General features: G+C 39.2%; 1 protein-coding gene across 1 annotated transcript in view; it reads right to left on the bottom strand.

Annotated features, from left to right (window-relative positions):
* TLN2 (talin 2) overlaps positions 1 to 22,912 on the bottom strand; it is a 138,971-nt gene that overhangs the window by 69,819 nt on the left and 46,240 nt on the right. Inside the window, exons 3-9 of the mRNA XM_066328590.1 lie at positions 14,212 to 14,382; positions 11,424 to 11,521; positions 10,652 to 10,781; positions 9,235 to 9,387; positions 8,224 to 8,366; positions 6,648 to 6,775; positions 1,484 to 1,547 (exon numbers count right to left, since the gene is read on the bottom strand). Of these exons, the coding sequence (XP_066184687.1) occupies positions 1,484 to 1,547; positions 6,648 to 6,775; positions 8,224 to 8,366; positions 9,235 to 9,387; positions 10,652 to 10,781; positions 11,424 to 11,521; positions 14,212 to 14,347 (852 nt within the window). The 5' untranslated portion in view covers positions 14,348 to 14,382. The remainder of the gene's footprint in view (positions 1 to 1,483; positions 1,548 to 6,647; positions 6,776 to 8,223; positions 8,367 to 9,234; positions 9,388 to 10,651; positions 10,782 to 11,423; positions 11,522 to 14,211; positions 14,383 to 22,912) is intronic.

The following is a 22,912-nucleotide window of genomic DNA, read 5'->3' as shown; positions in this document are numbered from 1 at the left end:
ATCTAAGTGGGTCTTGTAACTCAGTCTCTATTTATTATTTAAACAATTTGGTCATTAGTAGATTGAGGATTATGTCTAAGTAATGACAGGTCTTTGTATTCTTAGTAAATTTTATGTATCTAAATTTCACCCCAGCATCTGTTCTCCCATCCAGACCACTGTGCTGAAAACCACACCCAAATGTCTCACTACTGAAATCCTCCGGTGGGATTCCCTATCCCAGCCCACCTTCCCCTCCGGAGCTCACCAGCTGCCCGTTGCCACCTCTCCCATGCCCGCAGACGGCAGCAGGGGGAGCAGCAGGAACGTGGGAAATTCTCATTCCACTCGCTCCCACCTCAACAGCGTGGGACCTGCCACGGGGGAGGCGCTGGGAGGAGCAGCTGCAACTCCAAAAACCTCCTGCATCCCAAGAACACGGGCTGCTCCATCTGTCAACTTCAGCATGGAGAACACACCCAGGATCCCAAAAGAACAAGAGCACAAACTGGGCACCTGCCAAGCTCCAGAACTTCATGACTTGGGAAACACTTGGGTTTTTTTCTCAAAAAGACAGCTCACATTTTCTACCTTGTTGAATTTTTGCCCAGGTCAGTGCCCTCACTGGTGAGCTTCTGGTCCACGCACTAAAGCACAAAATGACTGAAACTACTCACAGGTCATGCTAACTTGGTCAAAATTCCCATGCTGGGAACAGCATGGCCATAGTACTCAGAAGTGAATCAATCTGGTTTTTGCAATGTCACTGAACCACCTAAAGGTGCACAGGAAGGTGTCAGACACAACCATCCACAAGGAAGTACTGAAAACTCCAGGTAGAACAGACTCACTAAGTTCTAGGATCCTTCAGCTGGGAGTAGCAGACCAAAGAAAGGATGTGACCTGTTCCTGCCCCTGAGCTTCTCCCCAGCTGAGACCACAGATCTCTGGGGTGTCCTTCCAGAAGCCATATGACTTCATCTCACCTGCTGACCTCAGAATTTTCCAACTTCCATTGTATTGCCAAACTTGTATTTCAGTGGGCAGAAACACCTGGTGCCTCTACAGGACTCAGACTGACACCACTTGTAACAGTATTTGTACATTTTACCATTATTTATACTCAACTGCTCCAGTCTTTTACAATGGGGTGATGATTCCCACACACACCACTGAATTCAAGCATTAACAAGCAGAATTTGAAGTTCATGTTTGAATGAGGCATGAAATTAATATTGGCTTTCCTAAACATGTGTCTATTTTAGTACAAACATGCATCATATGACAAAAAGATCTTAAAAATATTGAATTTTCATTCTCTCCGTTTAAAAAAGCACATTGGATAATCATCAGTGAAGAAAAAAGGATCAGGAAAATAAATCTGCTGAAGAAATAAAATAAAAGCTATGTAGTTTAAATATATACAAAGTAAACACCTTGGAAATCTCAGATTTTTCTTATAAAGGTAGTGAAACTGTAGTCGTTTTTTCAGGCTCACAATTACCTGGAATACTCTCTTTTCAGCCCCTCTTTGTTTGGTATATTCTTTAGGCAGGAATTCTTTCAGGCTAGGGGAAAAAAAAAAGAAATTCTAAAGTTAATGGTTCCTTCTTGAGAAGGGATGTTGCCCATACATCTTTACTGGCACTAGGTACTATTATGGGTGTTAAACATCTTCACAACAAAACAAAACAAAGCAGAGCAAGAGCAAGTGGTTACCTTACCACATGAGCTGCTGCCCCATTAGTGCCTTTTCACGTTTTGAAAATTCATCAGAAATGAACAATAGCTGTGACACTCTGCATTCTTAAACTACAGGATGTCTCTCAGCAGCTCAGAGGTTTCACATCTCAATGCAGCTACACTCAGTGGAACCTACATCTAAATTAAGCTACACTGAGGGTAACCTGGGAGGAGGGGACATGGAGGTTTGAGCCAGCTCTGTGTGAGTTCAGACACTGCTGTTACTTTACAGCAGCACTTTGATCTACCGATGTGTGGGACCAAGTTCTTCCTCTGTGTCATCCAAGAAGTGTTAGAACACTAACACTGTACTGGAAAACTAGAAAGGAATCTAAGTGGACACTTAATACCACTGTGTTGTCTCAAAGTAAAACAAGAAGCAGTTTTAATTTCTGCAGCATTTAGATTCTAAGGCTCTCAGAACATGGATTAAATTAAACAAACTCAGCCTCCATGACAGAGTTCAGTCAGAAGGAATCCTTCAACACCTCATCTGTCCCTCACTGCAGTATAATTAAATAACCTTTATCTCAGCCAAATTTCAGCCTAACCAGAGGGTGTATCAGCATCCTTCAATAACAAATAACTGTTCTGGATTTTACCTTCCCATCTGGAATATTCTACTCTGATGAAACCATATCATATATTCAGCAGGTCGTTTTCCATCTGAAGAAACTTGCACAGTTAAAATTATTAGTCTCTAAGGATTCCCCCTACTTTGGGCTATAAAGAATCATAGAAAAAGTATGACTGGAGAATGTCCTCCTTATTTTGATTTATTCAGTGAACAAGCAACACTTAACACTGAAGGCTAGACTATCTACTAGGATACAAAGTTAGAAGTTTTGAGAAGGATGGATTGTTTTAAATAAGACTGGCAAAAAACCTGCTCAACTGTTCTGTGGGAGTTGCTTTGGTTTTATATCTTGAGGGTGTTTGTGTTGGGCTTTTTGTTTATATTACTGGGTTTCTTTATTGTTTGTGTTTTTAAAAATGAAAGTCTGCCATTGCAGACAATCGAAAAATAGCACAAAAGACTAAATTAGGATTTCGTGCTTCAAAAATATTACTCAGTACTAAGATCACATATTTTGTCTTTTCTATAAAAGATTTGTCTTTTCTAGCATTATAAAACAAAGTAGGAAGAACTGCCCTTGCTAATCTTTCTTCTGATGTTCTCATAGCTACATCTCACTTATCCATGATAAAGAAAGCTCTTCTTGGGGACTTCTTTACAAAGACACATCATGGGGTAGAGAAGGCTGAAGAGCCAGATTAAAATTGTAGATAAGGACTGAGCACAGTTTATTATCCTAAAACTCTGGTGTATCTCTTATGAAACAACTGGTGGTTTAGACAGAATTACACAGGTTCAAACCAGCTTAGTTAAATTCAGTTCCAAGGCAAATTAAGAAAACAGCAAACACAAACCTGAATTCTACAAAGTCTCATTCTAGAAATTGATTTATATAAACGAATTACAGCTATAAATGTTCTTTAAATTCTCATCTTTTATTAGCTAGAGTTAATTTTCTCAGCTCTCTGTATGCAGATAAACTATCAAAACTATTACATTTTAAAGCTTGTCTATTTACTTTTTAATTAATATAGCACTTCGAAAAACATTGCTAAGCAAACATTACTTGGAGCTTCATAAGCAGCAAGGGTTGAGAAAACAACTTTGTGGTTTGTCCACTAAGCAGCAATTGCAATACCCCTGCACATGTGGGTGGCATTGGAAGTTTTTTCCTGCTATCACCTTCCACTGTTTTTAAATCAAGAGGCAAGTGATCACCCCAGCTGAAAGGGTGAAATGCCAGTTGTGAACAAACTGAAATGACTTTAATTCTACCTATAATCAGATATTTTCTTTACAGATACAGTTTCACTTTATTTTACAGCTTTTTAATGGAGCTAGCAAAAAGAATGGAAATATCTTCTAATTTAGCCTTCTTTACACATATTAGAATGGACATTGAACTCAGTCAAAAATACAGCTAATAGCAGGCAGTGTTGATTTAACTTGGTTTACACTGAGTTTATCTTCCAGTTCCTTAAGAAATTACATGAGTGCCAACACTCTGAGGGTTTTTCATTAGCATAAATGTGTTCTTGAAAAATACAGCTGGATTCAGCAAACCAGGTTAGATTTAAGCACTGAGCTCAGCATTAAGCTCACTTATCATCTGCAGCTTTTGTGTGTTGCCAGTGTGCTTGCAAAGAAGTGGAGGTGTGCAGTCTGAGGTGCTCCTTTCCTATCTGCAGTGAGCTCCTGATTAGATGTTCTCTCAGCAAATTCGGCCCCAGGGTACTCTCTGTAGGTGCCATGCAGCACTACAGCTCTGCCGTGAAGGGCATGAAGAAGGACTGCTTTTAAGCTGATAGTTTAATGCATTCACAATTTACTTTGGCAAGAACTTCAAGGGAATTCCAACAACCAATACCAAGGTCTTAGCAAGATGCAGGCTATAATCTTCATCTGTGCCAAGAATATTTTAGCAACGACAAAAAAGGATACAAAAGGTCTTTCTACACAAACATAGTGTAGACATGGTAAACTAAACTAAGCTTTTCCAAACAATTGCATTAAATTCTTGTGCTATTCTGTTCTGTTTTGTAGGAGCTGACTGAGTCTCCTTAAGGGAACCTGTAGCATCTTAAGGTTGCAGTAGTGAGTGACTGGATACCTCTCAAATGTATTTCACATATTAAACTGCAGCATACAGTTGTTATAAAACAAAACTACTTTCTTACTTGAAAACAATCAGTGTTTATGCACCAAACACTAGAAAATAGTTGGATGAAACTTAAAAAAATTATTTTTCAAGGGGATAAAAAAAACCTAAGTAGTCTTTTTTTCTGAAAGGATCAGAAATGCAACTTCAGAAAAAAAAAAATGAACATTTAACTACACTATTTCTGTATATTGTTCACAGTGAGCCAGGATCACTTGGCTCACTTAGACTCACAAAACAAAAGCATGAGGTTTCACAAGGCTGTCATGGCTATGTAAAATAAATGTATCACCACTAAATCATAAATATGTACACTTCAAATTAAGAGCCAATGACCAGGGACTTACGGTTCTGGGGCAGGTTCATCTACAGAGGAAAAAACTGAATTACCTCCAAATGAGAAATGCTTAATTCTATGGAACTGATTAAACACCAGGACAGAGAGCAATTATACTTGGTTACCTGCCAAGTTTGGTTCCAATACAATCAAAGCCCTAAATGAAAATAAAACAACAGCAGGGAAAAATGCCCTACAGAATGTAAGAAGGTTCTGAATTTTGGACTTCTGGTTCAAAATGGTTTCCACTGGAGTAACATCCTTTTTCTAACAGATCCTTCAGTTATTAATACCTTTGCTCTCTCTTAGGATTAAAATAAAATAATGCACATTATAGGAGTGATGACTGTTTCATGATGGACTCCAAACTATCCAGCACCGCACACAAAGTAGAAGTGCCACCCAGCCAGCAGCTTCAGTACACCATAAAACACACTCACTATATGGGAGCTTAAAAAATAGAAAAGACAAAGAAACATTCCACTGAAAAAAACCAAGTAGTACATTGGAAAATCCTAAAAAATTTAAGCAACTGAATGCTGTTCAGCAGTTTGCAACAGCTTAAGTTTGCAACTGCTTAAGCTTGGGAGAAATTACTGCTTAAAAAATTAAAAGCAACTATTTCTGGGAACACCTAACTCTTGAAATCATTGCCATGACACAACAGTAGCTTATCATGAGGTGACACCCCAAGGGTTTGCTGCAGGAATACTCTTGAGTGAGTGGAGTGAGGGGAGAAAAAGCAGTCAATGGACAAATCCCAGAGAAAGGCTGTTGTGTAACTGCTCACAGTTGTAGGAAATAAAAACCAGGAGCACACTGAAGCTGTTACACTGGGCCCCTGTAATTCTTAGACACCAGTAGTTCTAACAGGAAAGGCTCATGGGCCACACAGTAAAAGAAAAGCTGATTATTAATTGGAACTGAAAGATGATTATTTGCATAACAGAACTGCTAATTCAGGAACAGCCTTCAGAAGTGAAGTGTTTCAAACAACCAGTGCTGCAGCACTGCAGGCTGCACAGCAAGACACCACTGCAAAGGGATTCCCTGAGCTACTGTAAACCCAAAGGGGCTCACACAGGGAGCCTGAGGCAGCACTGAGCACTCTGCCAGTGGAACAGGACAGAAACCAAATACGCACCCATTGTTTTGTGCCTCCAATTAAGGTATTTATGAGCCTCATATGTAGGCAAGGCTTGCTGGACTGTGCAGTAAATAGCTCTCTTTTACCTTCCTACATTGCTTTCCTCAGACTTCGGCCCTCGGTTAATTCTACTGCAGGTAAACCAATCAGAAAATCAAAATCAGTAGAAAAATGGGACATCTAAATTGCAGTCAAACTTAACTTGCCCTCCTGACAGCAGTAAATTAAGTATCACAATAAAGATTAAAGGATGAGCCACTCGTAAGCAGGACTTCTGTCCCTGCCTGAAACAAAGAGCACAGTTGTAGAATTCTATTCATACATCACCACGAGAGGGTGAATCTGACCAAGTGAATATTGCCACTAAAAGGTTTGGAAAATTTAATTTCTACGCACGGGACTATTCACTTTATTCAAACAACCAAACTTCTTTCCACTCTTGTGCTTTCCTGGTACTAAGTGTGTACTTACTGGCACTCCAGGAGGAGCCAGTGCCCTGTGCTGTTATTAAGCCACTGCCAAAGGTCCCCTCCTCAGCTGAGGTTGCTGATTGGTGCAATAAAGCTCCTTTCACTGGCAGATTTGCTATTCAAAATACACTGAATCTGATTACCTCTGCTTGGAGTAATAAAATGTGCTTAATCTGTGACAACTCAACATTAGTTACACTTGAGGTCACCCCAATTTAGAAGTTAGAAGTGTTTACTCTAAAAATCCAGGTTTATGTTTGTGTTCTACGTGAGGTCCAAACTGGATCTGTACTTGAAAGCCTCCAAATTCACAGGCCTTCTCAAAGGAGACGGGATGGGAACCATTCAGAATGTCATCACGAGCCTAGAGGAGACAAACAAAGATGTGTCAGAGACACCCAAAACACCATTCCAGCTCAAATTCCTTGAAAGCTTGAATACAGCCAGCAACACACTCTTTTCCTTTTGAATGTCTTTGTTATTCTATTCAGGGTGTGTATGTGATTAATAAAACAAAGAGCTAGATTATTTCATTGTGAGTATCTATGGAGATTTCTTGAAGCTATGATTGTATCAGCTTTGATCAAAAAGAGAACTTGACAGCCATTTCCTGATGCATGTGTAAATAAAATACAACCTTCACAGACACCTCTGTGTATGGACACACACATGGACAGATGCATGTGTGTGCAAATACACACACTGAAAAGCTTTCATCCCACTACCTCATAGAAGGGAAAAAGATCTCCATAATTAGTAGGTAAAAACAAAATTACTGTGACAGATATGGCAACAGGGACAGGCAAACCACATTTTTCTTCCTTCTGTGTAAGTTTAGTGGTCATTGAAGATGACAGATTTTATAGCTCTGGCAGTAGAAGGCTTACCTACCCACAGACAAAGCAACGACAAAGCATTATCAGCACATACTGTCACACCAGTCTGAATGAAGTATTTTAGTGGCAGGAGAACAGCTCAGTGTGATAGTCTTCTAAAACACTTCAAAAAGGTACCACTGTTCTACAAGCAGTAGAATAGCCTCACCTCCTGCCACAGATTTTTAAAATTTCATTTATAGCAACATCAAGTACTACAACAGCACATTCCATTAAACTTTCAAATTTTTTTTATTTTTTACTTTGGAAAAAAAACCTACAAAACTTTAACAAAGAGTTTAAAAGCCTACTTTTTTTCAGACTGAATTGCAGACAACTGCAATGGCACCTTCAGTTGAATACCATGTTCTGCATAAGGCTCCTGGTTTGCTAAGGTATGCACAGTCCCTCTGACAGTTCAAACCTGTGTAGAGGGACTCCTACTGTGTTACATGACATGGTTCCTGTGGACAGAAAGCCTGCCTGCCTTGTGTGCTGTGTTGGTTGAAGACTGGGAAGGAGTGCAGAAAAAACCTTCTCACTGATCAGGCAGAAGAGAAAGAGACCTGAGAAACAGAAAGCTGTTCACAAGATTGACCTGAGATTCCACATTACACAGAGAACACCATCCAGAGAAGAGATGAGGGAGAAGAACTAAAAAGAGCAACTTGGGACAAAAGACATGTACTGATTTTAAAGGAAGCAGGATGTGAAAGCCAGTACATTTTTGGCTCAATGCCCATTACTGGTTTTGAAGTATTTGACTAAAAAATCAGCAAAGCCTCGGTACTATCATGTGTGTTCTTGGAGGGCTACACTAAAGAGTAAAACTAAAGCATATCCAGAACTGGAATTCTAGAAGATGGAGCATTTAAGCAGCAATTTTTTTCAAAAAAACCTACACAGGTTCCCTCAGACAAGGCGGAAAGTACTGTACCTGAACATAAAGCAAATTGAGCTGAACAGGATCTCTTGAATCTACATTCTGGTCTGAATAAAAGAACTTTCGTCTCAAGAGCAGCGTTTCATTTTCATCCACTCCCTGCTCCCTGAAGGTCCGGCTGTGATCCAGCCAATTTACTGCAACAGAGCCACAGACACACACTGTAAATCCTCACTGTCCTGAAACTCACGGGATAATTGGCATTTCCACTGTGGGGGAAACTCCACAAGAAATGTTACTTTCATTTCTGTTTCTAGTCATCAGTGCTGAAGGTTTGCTACAAATGAGAACTGAAAAACAGCACTGCTGAGAAACAAGGGGATTCTACAGCATGAACATGGTTAATATTGAAGAAACAACTATAGTGATGTTTTATCACTAACTTTAGATCTTCACAGCTTCACAACAAAATAAACTTACTACATTTTGCCTCTAAAACAAATTATTCTGCTTACCTTTCTTATCACTGAACAGAATTTTAAAACATCTTTATGCCACTTACAGTTAACCTTAGTCTCTTACAGTAAAACAGAAAAAATGGTTTTCATGACTTAGCACACAAAACAAATCAAATGCTGTCTTAGTTCTTTGGCAAACTTCACTGACAGTTAAAACTTACACCTTCAAACACAAAACTACCTTTTGATGGTTTTCAGTAGGCATCAATCATTAATGATAATAATGATTATAATCATTAATTATAATCATTAAATATCCAATTTTAATGAAGGGACAAAAACAACCCTTCCACTTAAGCTGGAATATCCCTACCAAACATGTACCAAAAAGCACTCCAAAACACCTGCTAACTCTCAAAGGCATTAACCTGCCCATTCACTTCATTTTAAAAATACTCTATTGCAGACAGCACTACACAGAAAGGGATGCAAAATACAGCCAGGAATCAAGTGAAACACACTGAACAGTCTATAAAATGCATTCCTGCATGGCTTCTTTGCATGGGAAGATATTAATCAGAGAATGACCCTGGAATACATTACTCACAATCATCATCTGTGTGAAGCTTTGCCTTCAGTTTTTCCATTTTTCTTTCATCACGTAACAGTGTCCTATCTTTCTTAAGTGTTCCTGTACTCTCCTCTTTCTTCTCTTCGATGCTCTCCTGGATTAATGAATATTCCTCATAATTTGTAATTCCTGGAATTATAAATAAACCCAATATCTGACCTCATCTTTTCAATACATCATTTCTTTGTCATATGCTGCATTTGCCACTTTCAGAAAGGTATTAAGTACAAGGTGTTTTTTTTTTCTGTTGCCTACCAAGAGAAGCAGCCAGTTTAAAAACATGATGGAATGTAAAATAACTGTAAATTCCAAAATGGAGACAGGCTATAATGAATTTCCAGTCATGGATGCCTAGAATTGCTTCCTGAGGACTGAGTAATTTCAGCTTGCCTACGATGCAAAATAAGTGTGGCAGAGCCAACTGAGGAACAGAAACCATGTGAAATTTATCTTCTTTTTTTTTGTTTATAGTGCTATGACTCAACTCTTCCTGTGAGTTTTACATGAAACTAAATCCAAAATCAGTTCAAAATATTTAGCATATATGCTCAGTTGTTCCCATTTCTTTATTCTGTTTGTTTTTTTGTACTGTTTGGGAAAGCATGTTTATGTTATACCAGACACCAAATTAAACATTCACCTACACGACCACATTCATGAAAATAAGTCAAACTAATTTTTGAGGTAGTTACAGCACATTAGACTCCAACATACAAAACCTTAAAACTGAAATAGATCATTCACTTTCCAAGTAAAGTAACAGAAATCAAATTAAAGCTGCTTGAATTCTAAATGAGATTTAAGCACTCTTTTAAGACTGTAATGAATCCAGGTTGGATGCATACTTGTTGTACATATATTAAATATGAATTTGTTTTCAACAAATGTCTGTTTAGCTAAGTATTGAGAAAGACTATAAGCAATTTTTGACCAGCTGCTCTGCATGGCTTCTGTATGTTGTTTGACAAATGATACAATTTTTTGATCAACTCTCAATCATAACACAAAGCCCTAAGCTTGGGTACATTTCAAGATCAGCAATGTTCCTCTTTTATCCAATTAACACCACGTATTAATTCAGTTCTAAACCTATACCTCATAGCAGGAAAGAGTACTTAAATGTAATGTACAATAAAAAATTGGTACCTGTACTGTTGGATAACTTTGTGCCTTCAACTGCTAAATCCTGAAGTTTAAGGATACAGCTGACTCTCTACAGACTTTGATAAAACCTGGACAACAGGTTTCAAGAAAGTGTTTGGTAAGTAGTAACTTAAAACAAATTTAAATTTTTCACACATATGCCACTTTCTAGCCACATAACATCCTAACAATCAACATTTAAATACAACAGAAAAACAAATTCTTAAGCATGTGGGTCCCAAAACCTTACCTATCCTGCTGCAAATGGTAACCAGCAGTTCACCCACTGTTTTAGAATCATCCACCATGACTGTTTTCACTGAACCATCCAACATACGTATCTTCTGAGGTCTCTGTTTCTTTTTGTACTCCAGTATATCCTAGGAAGTAAACACAACTGTTTCTAAATGCTTTTGGAAGCCACCACAAACCAACCCATGACCTTAGATGCCTAAAACAGGATTCCTTTCCTGCCCTTCAAGCTGGATTTTTCCTTTGTTACAGTATAGGCAAATGTACTCATTTAATAAACTTGAGAAGTGACTACTTTGAGATCTGCCAATGTCATTTTTCAAGAATTGTCCAAAGTGGCAAGACTTAGTCAGGGCAGGACAAACCAAAGCACCTTTGTGCTGTGAAACCTGATCCAGCATTTCAAAAGGACTGCAATGCTGTGGCTGTAGCAGGGTGCCCATGACATGAGCCAGTCTGATCTCACCACCTCAAGTATACAAGAAACCAACTCTAACACAAGGTCACATCAATTAAAAAGCATATAAGAAAAGTTATTTTTCAACTTTCTGGTAATTATTCTATGAAGACACTACTGACCACAGCAGCTTACAACCTAAATGCAGGAAAAAACTCACATCTGAGGCACAGCAAGAAAGAGGACTAGGTAAAGCTCAGGAACAGACTCAAGACCCTCCTACCCCTCCAAATGCTAAACATTCTTCTTGCTATTTAGGAAACAAGTTTTCTAATAACGTGGTGATGAAGGAAGCAACAGACTTGTGCCATACCCCATTTCTCAGCATGTAATAATCCAGTGTTCTTCCAGCCTCCAGCCATATACCTTTCCGAGGATCATCATCTGACAAGAACAATCCATAGTCAGAGGCTGTGGAACAGAACAGACAGAGACACATTGAAAAATATCAAACCTAATAAAGCCAACATGGTTTTATTCAGGGCTATTCAGCTTCAGGGTTAAGTCTCCATTACACTTACCTTCCATTCCTAATAAACTTGGATAGAATTTTTTTTCTATGCTTCCTGAAATACTCAGTTTAGCAGCAGATTGCAGGGTATGTCAGGCTTTACAGAAGACTTGAACAAAAGCTTCACTATGCAGTCACACCTTCACATATTACATCTACTGTGTATTATATTTGTAACTCCTTTTCTTTAAGACTTTTTTAAATGCTCACAGGTCCTGCTTTGGAATTGACTAACCAAAAATATAAGCAAGTTTGGCCTTAACCATAGTGTACTATTTCAAGCAGCAGTTCTATTTCCAAAACACAGTTTGCTTTCAACCCTCCACAAAATGAGTTTATTATAAACTTGGGAATCTTTCTGGTAGATGATTCAGGTTTAGGTATTTAAAAATATACAAGGCTTCTAGAATTATATTCATAGAAAACACAGCAAAAAACTTGTATGTTTTGAAGGCTGAACAAGGTCAATTGATTCTTTCAGAAGTAAATGATAAAATTTTCATTGCCAAACAAAAACAAATCTAGGCTAAGGTGTCAAAGACTAAACTCCAGATCCACAAAATGAAGTATCATGACTGTTAATTTAAGGCCTATCCATATGCACGAAGAACCAATACAGATTATACTTCACAAACAACAAACCACCATTCAACAGCTGAGCCTGCTGTGTTTGCAGTGCTGCAGGTTAAGCTGATGTCCCTTCTCATGGGCAGCAGGACAGAGTCTGCTACAGCAGCTCTGGGCCCCACCTTGGTGACTTTCAGCCATGTGTTAGGACCCTTTGAAAGCCAGGTAAAAACACCTACAATTTTCTGGTAATATTTCATCCTTAAATGCCATGCACAGCAATAATTTCTATTTAACGGCATTTACCTTAAACACGTGATTACTTATGCAATTATATAAAAGACCTTATACTTAATTGTATAAAATGATTGTAATTAATTGTGTAAAAATTATATAAAAGACTTTATACTTAATTGATAGAAGTGTAACTGACTTACAGGTATCTAATTTAAAAGGAAGAACCCCTCCAAACACAACTTAGTCAGATGAAAAACTTTCCCTGCTGACCTTAATAAAAAACTCCCCTGAAAGATCAAGTGATCTGTACATATAGGGAAGTTTATGATACAGATTCAATACAGAATCACTTCTGTAAGATTTTAGAATTTGTGCCTATAAATAGGTTGTGACCTTTAGAAGCAAAGTGCTCTGCACAGAGCACAGAAGTCCCAAGGAAGCACAGACTGCTCTGATACTCATTTGTGATGCTTTCACCTGGTAATGAAACAGCAGGAGCTGTGCAACTTGCGCGTGAAGATCATGTGCTGGGCCCAGGCCTGTGGCAGAAGTGAAATGTGCACAGCTGACAGCCGTAAGTACATTCTCTGTTGTGCAGAACCAGTTTATCAACTGTACTGCACCACTGTGAGCCTTCTGAACTAACAGGCAAACACACACGCTTTAACAGTCACCAAGAAAGGGAAAGGGCACGTTGGAAACATTTCTGGTCATCACTCAACTTCATTTTTTCAAGTTTGTAATTGTACTGTAATCACAAGTAAAGGAAAACCCCTACTATAAAGTCTGAAAACTCCCTGGCTTTTCTTTGAGGTTCATAATGTTCAGGGATATTTAACACTCAGCTTCTCCAAACTCAACAGCTGTCTACAATCACTGCCTTGAGACCAGCATGGCAAAAATGCACAACTTCTATCTGAAAACTGAGGCTCTGTAACTAGATTTCCAAAGGACCCCTGCAAGGAGAAGCAATTGTCAGTAATAGTAATGAAATCCATTACTAGTAAGTTTTTCCTAACAATTCAGACAAGATTTTTGAAATGGCTGTAAAGGTTGAGAGCTTAAACTTCAATAAACAACCTGCTTCAAGAATTACATTCTGGTAGCATTATGTACAATGCAGCACCAAAGGGCTTTGAAGTATCTGAATTTTTTGACAACTTTGGCTGTGTTAAAACCAGATCTTTTGTCCATGGTGTTTCCCAGTCTGTATTCACCTAATTCTCTCAATAGGTACAAAGACAGTTACATTTGATTAACATGTAGCACCACGGTAGCACCACTATGGTGATGATTTTAGCTATTAACCAGTTTCAAACATTTCTCTTTAGAAATTTTGGAGGTATCCAGCCATTCTTTTGTAATTCGTGTTGTCCCTTTCTTTGCTGAGGCACAAAATAAGTCTGTGTAGATATTCTCAGAAATCATTGCCAGAACCACTGCGTTAAGAAAGTAATATCAAAAAAATAAAGCTCTCCAAACAGGAGAGCAATTTCTCATCCTTTAGGTAAACAAGATATTTATTTTAGAAATCAAGTTTCACATCCATTGTGAGAAAACCTTTGTGGGGCTTTGTCAGGACCGAAGGAAGAAAAACAACTCATCTCCTTTCTGTGGCTTAAAAATCTGTTTGCGCTTGTTTCCTTTCACTCCAGAGCCCTATAACTTAAAATAAAACCCCAAAACAAACAACCGAACCCTCCAACACAAAAAATACATGAAGAAACAGGGCAATGCCATGGGTTTCTGCCCAATGAACTGAGCAGGGACCAATTGAGGATCTCACCTTGCCCTGTCTGAGCCTCTGGCACGCGCTCTCGGATCACTCTGCAGGCGTCGTACACGGCCGTGGACGGTTCGAACTGCATCGTCTTCACCACATTGCACTGCCGGACACAGATCTTCAGGGAAAGGGCTACCATGGTGCCAAGTCACTTCCAGGTTCCTATTCAAGTACCTGGAAAAGCAGTAATGGCATTGTTGCTCACGGTTTTCCATTTAGTGCTTTAATATACTCAGCTTTTCATTGAACAGATAAAAGTAGTTCAGTAAAATTACATTTATTTAAATGCACTTCTGTATAAAGTCTCATTTAGTATCATCAAGCTAGAAACTAGCCAAAACATGTATTTTTCTTGGTATAATGGAAATTCATTTTTCAAAAACCTGTGTACACATACTACATGCTCATACTTTCTTCGAGGTAGGTCGGAATGGTGCAGAAAAAACCAACCAATATACACTTACTGGGTATATCAGCAGCATATTTACTGCTGACAGAAAGTTATTTTTCTCTCAACACAGATTATTATTAGATCAGACTAGCTGGTAACCAACAGCTTAAAATAACTACTTCATCAAAAGCAGGATTTTCTTAGCACATAACTACTCTTTCCTGAAGATTCTGAAGTGTGCAATATAGTGTTATGGTTTTTCTCAAGTCTACACATAGACCTGCTAGATGTTTTTAGCCTGTTGCACAGCCACAGAGAGCTTCAAGAATGAGTTATTTTTCATTTCAGTTATATTTCAGAAACTACACCAAATCTGACAGCATTTTTACAGAAACAGGAAGCTACAGATGCTTTTTGTATTGTTTCATTTTGTAGATAGTCTGGGGTTTGTCTCCAGTGTCTTCCCTTGCTGTTTTAACAGTCCAAACCACTTTTTCATCACTAGACTTTCCACAATGATCTCCAAGAACTCTTCAGAACTTCAATCCTTTCTCCATAAATAGAGAATGCACTAGAATCCCCAGACAATTTCTGCATAAATTCATGTGTGTGTTTTTAAATGGGAGTTTCCCCTGGCTCAGTGGCCTGCAGCAGAGGTTTTCCTTTGTTTCCTCAGACTCTGATTCTTATCCACACAAGCTTTCAACCTGCTCACAGCTGTTTTTCAGATACATCTCTTGGCACCCTCTCCTGATGTAGAGGGTAACACTTTCCCTCTCCCTTCCCTTCTGAGGTGCTGGTGGCCATGAGAGCCACACCCCAGCCATGGGATTCATCTCACCAGGTTTCAACCAACCAGGCCACAGCCTTCAATGAGCAAGGTGTAACTCTTGTTTGTGTGACACAAGGCTCTACTGGCTAATTTAAAAACAACCAGGGGCCCTGATCCTTACAAAATGTTCTTTCAAAAGCACATTGTTTAGGTTTCCAGCTTTTTAATATTTTCACCTTGTGATCATGTACCCTGAATCATAAACGTGTGTCATAAAGAACATCAGAAGCAGCCTAGCACAGTGCCTTGCACTGCAAAACGATGCATCCCTCTGCTGTCCCTGCCAGATGCTCATTTATTCCATTCTGACAAAGCTCCATCCAAATGGAGTCCACAACACCCACACCTAAGCTGCTCCATTTTTATTTATCTTTTTACTATTGCTACATTTTGGATGCTTCTCCCTTCAGACAAGTTTTCAACTTAGGTTCTCCACTCTGCAAAAGAATATCTTTTTCCTTCCCTACATAAACAGATGCAAATTTATCCCTGATATCTTTAATGCACTTCTACAAGTTGGGAACCTGTTACTGTGTCCTCCCCCACCACCACTCCTCTTTTTTTTTCCCAGGGTCAAATTCAACCCAAAGAAGGAAGGACCTAAATACGTCAGTGGTCTGGTTTCCTTCAGTTCAGTGCCCTTGGTTTCAGACACACCAAAGGATGCTTCATCTGGAAAAGAGCTCATGACTTATCAGCTTCCTCCAACACTGTGTTCTCAAACTCAAGAGAAAGGTTTTCATTTGCTTCTTCCAGATTATCCTCAGGCTCTAAATCTCCCCACTTGGCTTTCAGTAATAAACGGGACAGGCAGTTTCCATCTCCTGGGTAACAGCCAGAACAGGACAGCTGCTTTTTCTCAGAAGAACTAAGAACTTGGTCAAGAAAAAGGGCTGAGATCACAGAGAAAAACAAGGGGGAAATATCTTCCACATTCCCTTTATCTTCTATACATTGATTCACACCACATTTAAATATTTCTCTGTGGAAGTAACAGACTCTCTGTGCTTCACCCAAAATCACTCGGTCTGTGGAATGGCTGACCAAAAGTTAAAAGGATCCTGGAAATTAAGAAAATTCTACATGAAACTGTTTGCCTTGTGCTGTCTAATTCTCTGTGAGTAATAAAGTAGGAAATTTCTAAATCAGACTGTGACTGATCTGTGCTTGTAAGGTGGGAGACTGGAATAATAAATTATGAATCTGACAGCTTTGGGAAAGATAGCAGCTTCAAGCTGTTAAAAAAGCCACAGAGCATAACAGAGAACCCAGTGCCTGCAGATATATATCAGAGTGTGTGTGTCAAGGCCTGGAGCTGATCCATCACAGGCTCACGTTCTGGAAAATCTGAACAAAACCAAATTCTAACCAGTGCTTGAATAAAGATGAGCAGGCCTCAGTGTGCTCACAGAGATACCTTGCCAACAAAGCAAACAAGCACAAATACTTCAAACACATATTATCCAAGATAATAAGATATCAGGTAAAGTAATAAGATATTATCCCAAGATGTTATCAAGGACTGAAAAGCAAAACAAGAATGAGGCAGCACTAAGGGTCTGAAAGTAACTTCAAGCAGGAGGAATGTGTGCCTCTGGGTCAAGGAGTGATTATTGTACTGATTAGCCAGGACATCTATGGCAGGAGCAGGAGGGAAACCCCGTCCCAGCTGGGTCACCATGGTCCCTGCACCTGGGCAGGACAAAGCTTGAGCAGACACTTGTACTCCATTTGCACAGCCCTGCTGCAAGCCTCAGCTGAGTTACCCCATCCTTCCCCAGAGCTCTCTGCCTGGATACATTCTCACTGGAGCTAGGATGCTGTTTCTACTAAATTACAAAAGGTGTGGGCTCAGAAGCAGATGCATACTCCATGAGCAGTTAAAATATTTTTCCTTAATGATTTCTCTTCATTAAAAAAAGCTTTCTGAAAATCTAAGGACCAATATTTACAAAACTAAATATCTTGTCATATCTTGTAGGTATTTTCGGTGAAACAACTCAAACATTAAATACAAAAAAATGTTCTTTGATGAAACACTTATACATTTTAAAAGATATTAAGCATATTTTCTCTGAAATGAAATAAATCTGTAAATTGCCTATTGCAAGATACAAACTAATAATGTGAACAAAAGCTCCAACATATTTGTTTGAGAAATGTCCCCAAATTAACAGGAAGAAAGTTGATGCCATAACACTCCCACCCTTAATGTCCACTGGAAATTAATTTAAAACTGCTTTTCCTCCTGGTGTCATTCAAAAGGAGCAAAACAGAACTAACCAACACCTAGCAGGACTGCCAAAGCTGAGTAACAAATGAATTTATTCATATCCTACTGCACCTCTTCCTCCATCAGCCCCAAAAGTAATTTCCAGAAAAGTTTTCTCTAACTAAACAGTAATTTCTACACACTGTCTGTACTACCATAGTAAATGAACAGCTTTTGCACGGATTTACTCTCAAACTTCCTTGTCCCACTTCTGCTTCACCAACAAATGGGTTTCCCAACCAGCTCCTTAAAAAGCTTTCTGTAACAGGATGCAAAATTGAGTTCTCTGCTGTTTGTGAATGCATCTATGTTAAAATGTTAAAAGCAATGAGATGGATGACACACATATGATCAAGTTCAGACTTGCCCTAGTTAGAGACCTTCCAGGATTTTTTGTCAAGCTCAATAAGTGAGGACAAAATCAGTGTAGGATCCAACTTAAACTACTGAAAATTTCACAAGTCAAATCAATACTCTGAATGCAAGCCTCAAGTAATGTACAAAACAGATCTCCAGTCCACAGCACCTTGCTGAGATACCAACATGATCAAACCACAATTACAGAAATTCCAGAAAACACTTCCCAAGAAACTAAACTGCACCTGAGAGTCCAGCCCTGCTAGACTGGGAAGTGGCACTGACCCCATCAGCTGCTGGACACAGACACAGACCAAGGCAAGGGGCAGCAAAGTTATCTCAACCAGCATTTCACAAGGCCTCTCGAGAGTCATTTAACACAAGGTAAGTGGCTGTTTCTCCCAGCACTGACAAAGAGAGACATTTGCATCATATAATTTCAACAAGAATCAAGTATCATCAAGCCAAAGCATAAAATAAAACAGCAGAATAAAGATGCACAAGAGAAAGGGGATTTAGAGGGGAAACCAGTTAGTGCACACCGACCTCCCTGATCATTTACCTGGCTTAATTTGTACCACTGCTACCCTCACATCTGTGTTGTCTGAGCTGATGAGGCCATGACTTTATCTGTATATTCTGAACTGCAGTGCTAAGCAAACAGAGAATGCAAAATGTCAGCTCAGTGCTATGAGGGTATGTGCATTTCACTTCCTCAGCCAACTGAGTGTTGAGGTAACACAAAAGCCCAAAACCACCTGCATGTCAAACCCAAGCAAAGGTGGAACAGCCACCCCTGACACTGCCAAACACACACCACGCCCATGCAGTTAAAGGAAACTTGTCACTGCCAGTGCTATGGTTAACAGCAAAGCTCTGCCATGGTTTATAAAGGTCTGTCTCCCTGGAGACATTTCTTAACTGGTTCATTCAAGCTTGAGCAAACACAAATCTGGGTCATGAGACTGTCACAGCCTAGAAGCCTGTATGTGTACATGCTAGTGGAGGCAAAGCTATGTATTTTTATACTAGACTGACTTGGTAACAAAATCCCATGGAACAGAAGTCCTCTATTCTTTTCAGTATTCCAACCAACTACCTGCTGGCACTGGGCACCAGCAATACAGGACACATGACATTTTCTGCTACTCACAGGGTTGAGCATCTAATTCTATTGTACATATCAAATACTTGTTTAGTGGACTGGTGCCTGCTAAGACCTCCATGCTGAATTGATAACTTTGTATATTTCCAAAATTATGAATGCGAATGCAAGCCTCATCCTTCAGAAATGCAGCATAATGGAGCCACAAGGCAGCAGACAGGAGGCTGACAGCACAGGCACAGAGAGTCACAACACTCATTTTACTCTAAACTCACAATGGCACCTTTGGCAGCATCTTATAAAAGAGGTGACACTGCACCTTTCAAAGAGCCCTCTCTTCAGTGCTCCTTGGCTGTCAATTTGTTTATACCACTATGCTCTCAACAGGCCTTAAGGGCTGCCATTAATAGACTTTCTGAGAAAACTACACTGATTCTCCACCAGAGCACGGTATAGGAACCAAACTATCACCTGTGGGTTGTATGCTGAAATGTATATCCACATGTCACAGCACAGCCATCATCAACTCCTTTCTGGACAAGACACTGTGAAGATGTCAGCAGTGGCTGTTGCCACTCCACTGGGAACTGTGCAGTGAGGTGCTTTCAGGGATAATTGTCACTCATGCACAGATGTAACAGATCACACTTGTAAACACTGGACTGGATGTTCTCTTGTCAGTAAGGTTAGAATCTCTTCTGGTCAGAAAGGAAACAAAACAGTAGCTCTCAGTTTCCCTCTAACTAGCTTAAAGATGAAGGCAAGAGCAGTAAACCAGTCGAGTAGAAGCTGATGTTCTAAACGGGCAGGAAGTACAAAGATATCAGTTTGGAGGGTCCAGAAGCAGCCTGACAACCTCAGACACCACACACTGTCTGGGGTGGCTCATCACAGCTCTTGAAGCTTGAACAAGCAACCAAAAAATCATAACCCTTCCTTTCATCAGTTAGAATACAAGGAATTTGACACTATATAGCACTAAACACTGTTTATCCTGTTTGCAAGTATGCACAGATAATTAAAATGCAAGAACTCTCACATGCCCCCCTGCCCTAAGAAAATCCCTGCTCAACCACTCTGGCTGTACACAACACACCTCACATGCTGATAAGTGCACCTTAAAAACCTTCAAGAATCACAGGAAAAACTCACTGCATCTATCTGTACCATGCAGCACCAAATTTTGCAAACTACTTGGAAAAAGAAAATCCCCACAGCAAAACAAAGATGAACCAGGGCAAGCTTTAAAAGATTACAATGAGAGCAGGCTGTAATTATTAATAAGCATTAATAGACACCATTCTCAGTTCACGCTTTACAGTCCTACAGCAACAGCATCTCTTTTGCTAAGAACCCAGCAAGGAAGTTCCCTCAAGCAGAATTATGTAAGAGACCAAAAATATTTGGGTCTAATTAAGAGTTGTTTATAGGACAGTCAGCTTATTAGCAACTGAACTTCAGCTTGTTTTTTAAGTCTAAAGGCATATTTGCAAACTAGCTTGCTTGCATGTCTCTTCAAAAGGAAGTATGAATTACTAGGAACTACAGCAGGAATGTCACTGTCCCAAGCAGAGCTGAAACAGCTTTCAGATAAGATAAGCAAAGGGCTTGACTGGAGCTAGTTGTAACAGAGAAATCACAAGTCTCAGGAGCAGGAGCCTTCACTATGCAGTCAATGACATGTCTTTGAAGGGGCCTTCCAGACTTTTTTTACTATTTTGCAAAAACAATGCAAGAGAAAACCAAAACCAGAAACATGAGTTTCTGTAGAAATCAGAAGAGAATCCCATCCTTTGGCTAGGTTCCCCTCCCCAAGTCCTTGGGAGGACAGTAGTAAATATATGTATGCACAGAATATTACTAAAATGGTATCTAATGTATAGAAGGCATTCTTATTTGGTGTGGGTTTGGTTGAGGGTTTTTGTTTCCTCTTTTTACAGTGTTTGTTGTTGTTGGGTTTTGGAGGAGTGCTTTTATTTTTTTTACACTCAAATCCTGTAAGGTTAATCTAGGTCATCTCAAGCACTTTAACTTGCTTACAGTGCAATATATTCTTATATGTTTATACAGCTTTGAATTCATTTTCTGATCTCTAGTACCTAGGTAAATTATAGGATAAGAAAAATAAACAATGACTGAAAATAGTTCCTATTCTGTGGAAAGGTTTGGCTGATAGAAAACTGATTTTCCAAAGCAGCAGATGTGACGACTTGAAACATTTCACAGAGATTCTAAATCACACTAAGAATAGTTATAGTTTGAACTAAGAAGTGGGCTGTTAAATCCAGGCGAGTACAGTTCTGTACATTTACACTATTATCAACTACTGTAATGTTTTCAAGGACAATTTTAAAGCTTTTATGTCTAGGCCCATAACCTCTGAGCACACTCAAGTCAATGCTTTTTTCCCCCACCACTGAATTAATTGAAGCCATCACTCAAACTTCTGAGCTCCACCTGCCAATCTTGGGAAGCACCACAAAGTTGGATGTAACAAACCACTTGGAGTTTTCACTTGAGTCATCTAATGACACTGCCAGGATTTGACCTCTTGGGTTCACCTGCTGTGGTCTAACTCTTACTCTGCATTTTCTATTTTACTCCTTTTTTTAAGTGATATGTTTTGGCAGAGAAACAGTCCCAGATAAACTGTCATGGTAAATCATAAATGGATTCTTCTTTTGCTTTCCTTCCACCCATCCTCCTCAACATTATCTGATGCTGCCTGGGAATTTTTTTATCATTTTCTTTGAAAAGAATTGCAGTCAACAGTTACCTCATACAAATTGATTATCTACCTTAGGGAATAATAATAGGCTGCTCGAGTTTCTTACAGGCTTTTATAACCAATCTTCCTTATTTGTTACAGAAGCTGAACTCTTGAATAACATGAATTCCACTTAGCTACTGAAATGACTGCAGTAAATCCACATTGATAATTTTGATCAGCATCACCATCCAGAATTAGATGGGGTTGAGAAGTCTTCAGCAACAGCTTTGCTACACAGAAGGAAATTAGTAATTTTTTGCCCCTCCTGTGATGGGGTTAATATGGAATCGTTCTCTGCTCTCATTGATTCCATCTGAAATAGTGGATTTAACAGACAACGAAATTGCTCTCAGTAGGTTTTGATCCATTTGTCCCATAAATCAATTAATACAATTATGTAAAACAGATCACTTAAATAGAAAGTGAAGCAGAAAAAAATAAAACATTTATTACATGTTATTTGAATGAACGCAATAGTAACCTAGCAAGTCAGCATTCCACTTATTTAAGTAAGCCCAGAAGAACATGGAGGGATTCACACAGCTGGCAACCAAACCATGAGCTCCACAATAAGCCTCATCTGTTCACCTGGAATCTTCACAAATTGAAGGTGAAGGCACAGGGATTTCTGACTTGGAAAACTGCTCTTTCTTGCAGGCCCATTTGAAAAGCAGGAGGCTTGGTAAAGAGCTCACTCATTTAGTGAAAATTCAGGCTGACAGCTTAGAGACTGAGTGTCACTTATAGCAGGGAAAGCATGGCAAAGTGGGTCCCAGTCACAGCTACAGGTACTCTTCAGGCAAACTAACCCACTTCTCTCTGTTCAAGCAGACAGAATGCACTGAAATCCTTTCTGTGTTAAAACAGCCATCTACAGAAAAAATGAAGTGCACTTGAAAATCACATAGGTCAAGACAAATCTAAATGGTACCTTGAGCTACCATTTTTATTTATGATAAATAAAATAAATAAGTAAA

This window comes from Sylvia atricapilla, chromosome 13 (assembly GCF_009819655.1).
Source record: "Sylvia atricapilla isolate bSylAtr1 chromosome 13, bSylAtr1.pri, whole genome shotgun sequence".
Lineage (NCBI taxonomy): Eukaryota > Metazoa > Chordata > Aves > Passeriformes > Sylviidae > Sylvia > Sylvia atricapilla.
Note: the sequence above shows the minus strand (reverse complement) of the source record. Positions and strands in the feature narration are given on the sequence as shown.